The 4,985-nt window shown below is 51.3% G+C and overlaps 1 protein-coding gene across 2 annotated transcripts in view; it reads right to left on the bottom strand.

Annotated features, from left to right (window-relative positions):
* Nucleotides 1-4,985, bottom strand: part of MIB2 (MIB E3 ubiquitin protein ligase 2) — a 43,173-nt gene continuing 38,188 nt past the window's right edge. For both annotated transcript variants that reach the window (XM_020782323.3, XM_020782324.3), the window contains exons 16-19: nt 3,563-3,741; nt 2,376-2,560; nt 1,829-1,894; nt 1-1,211 (exon numbers count right to left, since the gene is read on the bottom strand). In XM_020782323.3, coding sequence (XP_020637982.3) covers nt 970-1,211; nt 1,829-1,894; nt 2,376-2,560; nt 3,563-3,741 — 672 coding nt within the window. In that variant the 3' untranslated portion in view covers nt 1-969. The remainder of the gene's footprint in view (nt 1,212-1,828; nt 1,895-2,375; nt 2,561-3,562; nt 3,742-4,985) is intronic.

The following is a 4,985-nucleotide window of genomic DNA, read 5'->3' as shown; positions in this document are numbered from 1 at the left end:
TGTGGTGTGTAAAGAAACTTTATTCAAGGCTGCCAGCCGACGACCGAGGGGAGTTTCCTGGGCTCCTCTCCTCCCCTGACGGTTCTCATTTCGATTGTGGTCTCTCGGTTCTTTTTAAAACAAGACACCTCGGTTGGGGTGGGTGGGGGGTGGGAGGGAAAAGAGAGGAAACCCAAAGGCTCTTCGCCATTTTGCAGAGTAAACATTGAAATTACTGGAGAAGAGAGAAGAGAGAAGAGCCATCGCCACCTAAGGGGATGCTTCCGTTGCCAGTCTGGATACAGTCCGTAAATATTCACTATTTCGTCTCGAAGAAGGCACGGGTCTCCCTTCTTCATTCTCACACACACGCCCCCGTCTGTCTTCTCTGATCATATCTGTGGCCGAATGTGGCATCAGAGAAAAGAACAAAGGGGGGGGGGAACCTGCCCCAAACAACCCCAAAAATTGGATTGTATGTTTCCTCTGCTCTTTGGGCTGACTCCCTTTGCTAGAAAGAGCAAGGCCAGATTTTATGCCTTTCTCTCCCACCACTTTTTTTTAAAGTGCAAGGATATTGTTTTTCCCTCCCCACCCACCGACCCCCCACCCCGAGGAACGCAATGGGCTCTCAGAAATGGGTGTCTTCCTCCCCTTTCGAAGCTGGGTAAGGCCATGAGAAGTATTGCCCCAAACCTAGAAACCTGTTACATCTGTGTTTTGGTCTACTTTAAGAAAAAAAAGAAGGGAAGGAAAGGAAAAGGAAAGCAGCGGCCGCTTGGGATCGGCTGCCACGAAACGTGTTCCTCCTCCATCAAAGGCTGGACTCTGGGCAAGCGCACAACGCTGCTCGAGATCCTCGAACAAAGCTGCTCGAGATCCTCGAACAAAGCCCGTTCGAGATTCTCGGCGAAAACGACTCGCCGGGCCGAGTTTCTCCGGAGGGCATTGACTAGCGTTGGGGGGGGGGAGAGGTCTGGAGCGCCGTTCTCAAACAAAGATCTCTATCCTTTCGCGGATCGTCTGTCGGCAAATGGGGCAGACGGACAGGGAGCCGCCGCACTCCTGGCACGAGCCGTGTCCACACTGGAAGATCAGTTTGATTTGGTTGTCGATACAGATGGGGCAGGTGATGCGCTCCTCCATCTGGCGGTAGCGGCTCTGGAGGTCTTCCATCAGCTTCTGGTGGTCGGTGGTTTCGGAACCGGGACTGGACTCCACCTCCGTGCTATCTGCGGGAAGGGAAAGCCGAGATGCGGTTGGCCTGGGGGGGGGGGTAATCAAGGATCTTGGAAGCGTCTTAGATCAGGGACTCCCCACCTTGATTCCCCAGATGTTCTTAGACGACAACTCCCAGAAATCCTGGCCGGCCTGGCTGGTGCTGAAGGCATCTGGGACTTGTAGTCCAAGAACATCTGGAGGACCCAAGGTGGGGACTCATTGTGCTAGAACCTACACCTGAACATAAAGGAGAGCCCATCTCTTTGTTCTTTCCGGGACGTTCATCCTGACTCATCTTCCTTGTAATTCTATGACATATTGAGCCCAGCAGAACAACGCAGCACGTCCTTCTCTCTTACTAAGAAGGGAGCCCATGTGGGAGGCTCTTCCCCTTCTCCCTCACCGTCCCCGCCTCTTCCCGGGTTCTCTCGTTCAATTTTCTAGCTGTGTTGGCCAATGAAAGGACAGGCTGATTGTGGCCTGCCTGGCAGGATAGTCCAAGCTGAAAACCCTTCCTTGGCGATGGACTCCATCTTCCCCAGGAACTGAACGCGGGGCCTTCTACCTCTCTCAGTTCCAGGCGACAATCGGGGCGCCTACTCGGAGCGCGAGGTAAAACCAAGCGTACCTTGTTTCAGCTTCTTGGTGATCATCACTTGACACTTGATGCATCGTTTCATTCTCCTCGAACATTCTGCAGGCAAAGGGGGACGAAGAGATTAAAACGGTTGAGACGGACACCGGTAGGCTTATTACGACCCTCTCTTTCAGGCTACTGCATTTAGCTCAGGGGTTTAGGTCTCTGGCTCTGGAGCCAAAGGTTGGGAGTTCGATTCCCCCACTGGGAATCACGCTGAATATAGAATAAATTGGGAGACCCTATGAGGTGCTGCTGGCATTTCAGGAAGCACCACTGGGCTTTGTCCGTGATCCCATTTCACACAAAACGCACAAAGGCAGCTTCCGAGTTGCTTCCCGGGAAAGTTAAATTTGGATCACAACTCCCAGACATCCCAAGGGGTGGATTTTGGGCACCGGAGTGGTGGAAAAAAAAATGAACCCCATTCGAAGATTCCCTGACCATTTCCATTAACGGCGCCCCAGGCGAGAAATCCGAACAGGAAGGGGAAACGGTGACTTTTAGGGTCAAAAGAGAGGAGAGCTCTCCGCCGTACCTTCACACACGATGCTGTGCTGGCAGGGAAAGAAATGGACCAGCAGGGCCAGCTCTGAACACACCAGGCACTCCGAGGGAGCTGCTGGCTTGGCCACGCTCAGATTCGTCATGGTGTTCGGGGTCGTGTGAACCCGGCCGAGGCTGCACAGCAGGGTGGTGCTCTCCACCGAATCCTGATTATCTCTGTTGCAACCGGAAGAAGAGAGAGAATGAGGAAGGAAGGAAGGAAGAAGGAAGGAAGGAAGGAAGGAAGGAAGGAAGGAAGGAAGGAAGGAAGGAAGGAAGGAAGGAAGGAAGGAAGGAAGGAAGGAAGGAAGGAAGGAAGGAAGGAAGGAAGGAAGGAAGGAAGGAAGGAAAAGAAGGATACAGGACTCTGAAACCGAGTGGCCACGGAGAAGCGACAGGACCTCCTCAGTGGTGACACCAACCCTAAGCAATCTCTCCTACGTCCCCGGACTCTTTGAGACTTCAGGCACTGCGTTAAGACCTGGCTCCTTCTGGAGGTCTTTAGATCTAACACATTTGATTTTCCGAGGGAATTCCGCTCCTTCTGCCCTGATCTTTGGCAAACCGGCATATTCAGCCTCAAAAGGTTAAAAAGTATCGACAGAAACCTTATTGACTGTTTTTGTTTTTTTAAATGATGGGGATAAAGAAAGGAAGAGTAACAAATATTATCATCAGTTATTATTTCCAATGCGATTAAACAGCAAAAGGTTACAAATGCTGTAATGCAAAACAGGAATGGTTTAATTTAAAAACAACAACTTTTCAACCTGGTTAACTCAAGAGTTGAGGTCTCTGGCTATGGAGCCAGAAGTTGGGAGTTCGATTCCCTGCGGTACCGCCTTGACAAATGTCGGATTTGGGGGGAGGGATTCCCAAGGCTCCCTTCTAGCTCCGCAGTTCGAAGATGATGAACTCGGGCAAGGATTGGGGGCCTCCTCAATGAGGGCATGATTTTGCTTTCCAAAAATCAAGTGTCCAAAACGCAGAGGAGGAAAAAACGGAGAATGCTAATCATTCTTCTTCTTAATTATATATATCTATATAAACATGAATGTGGTGATTTTAGCTCCTTGGTTTACACTTGCTAGCAAATGCCTCCCGGTTCCGGTTGGTTGCAAAAGTAGAAACCCAGGAAAGACATCCCCCCCCCCCAAAAAAGGATGGGGTCAGGCCTACCTGAATTTTTGGGAAAAGTTCTTGACGAGTTGTGCGATGCTTCCGTCCGAGATGAGGTCGAGGGGGGTCTTGCCCCGGTGGTTGGCATACTTGATATCAGCTCCTTCCTGGGCCAGGTAGCATGCAATGGCGAACCCCACGTTCAGCTCCACGTTGCCAAGGAAACCAGAAGCCTGGAGCTGAAGTATTGGATGGACAAAGGGTGGGGGGGTGGAGGAAGGAATTGCTTTAAGAGACCACAACGTTTTGGGATGTCCCCCAAACATGACGGGTCATTGAAAGGCATGGGAGGTGCCACCCAATGACCATGGTGGGAGGCTCCCTTCGTGTGGCAGTCTCCCCATTCCCAAAGCCCATGGCTGTGGTCTTACTCTGGAAAAGGTGTTGACCACCATATTTGGACTACAAAGCCAGTATCTCCCAGGCTGCCTGGTCAGTCTCCACCACCACCACCACCCCTCCAGTGGGGCTGCCTGTCCCTTTCAAGAGAACCCCCACCCCAGGGCTAGTGGAGAGCTTCCTTTCTGCACAGGAAGCTAGGCCGAGCTAGGCTTTGAGGCCTTTCTCCCAGGCGAGCCACATTCGGGGGGTGTGGGGAATGGAGAATTTGGGGATTTGTAGTCCAAGAAATCAAAACAGCTCATCTCCAGATGTGATGGTGTCACTGCACCAATGGCAAACTTTCTCAAACAGCGACCACTGCCACCCTCATCTCCTCTTTCCGGACTTTGAAAATAAAATAATGTACACAAACAAGGTTTCTATTGTGTCTTAAAGGCTCAACAACGGACAAAGAGAACCCAGGCTCTAGAATTGTGTGGCTGTGGGCCATGTGGGTGGCTCCCAGTGCTGGAAAAATAATGGCTCAGACACAGAAAATCCTGGCCTTTAAAAGCTTCCCAGAATAGGGACGGGATTTTCAGATTTTTTGGACTTTTGTTGTTGTTGTTTAGTCGTTAAGTTGTGTCTGACTCTTCATGACCCCATGGGCCACAGCATAGCCCATAGCTTCTCTGAATTACTCAAGCCCCTTTGCCATGACAAGGCAGCAATCCATGAAGGGTTTTTTTTGGACTACAACTCCCATAATTCTCCATTCGGAAAGTTGTACTTGACGGACAGACAGACCAAATGTGGGTCACCTGGTGGCAAGGCTTTGAGGCCTCACTCGGCCTAGCTCCACCCAAGCTTCCTGTCTGTCTCCAGGGGGCGGGGCTACACGGGAGCTTCCTTTCTACACAGGAAGCTAGGCTGTCCGGTTGAGGCCTTTCTCCCAGGCGAGCCACATTTAGGTGTCTGTTAGGGAGAATGGAGAGTTATGGGATATGTCGTCCAGGAAATCCAATACATCCCCTCTCTTGTTTTGAAGGTGCCACTGCAAAGGTCTGGGATGGTGGTGGGAACAGGGTTTGTGACCCATGGA

This window comes from Pogona vitticeps, chromosome 7 (genome assembly GCF_051106095.1).
Source record: "Pogona vitticeps strain Pit_001003342236 chromosome 7, PviZW2.1, whole genome shotgun sequence".
In the NCBI taxonomy this organism is placed as follows: Eukaryota; Metazoa; Chordata; class Lepidosauria; order Squamata; family Agamidae; genus Pogona; species Pogona vitticeps.
The sequence above is the reverse complement of the archived record's forward strand: the minus strand, read 5'-3'. Positions and strand labels throughout refer to the sequence as shown.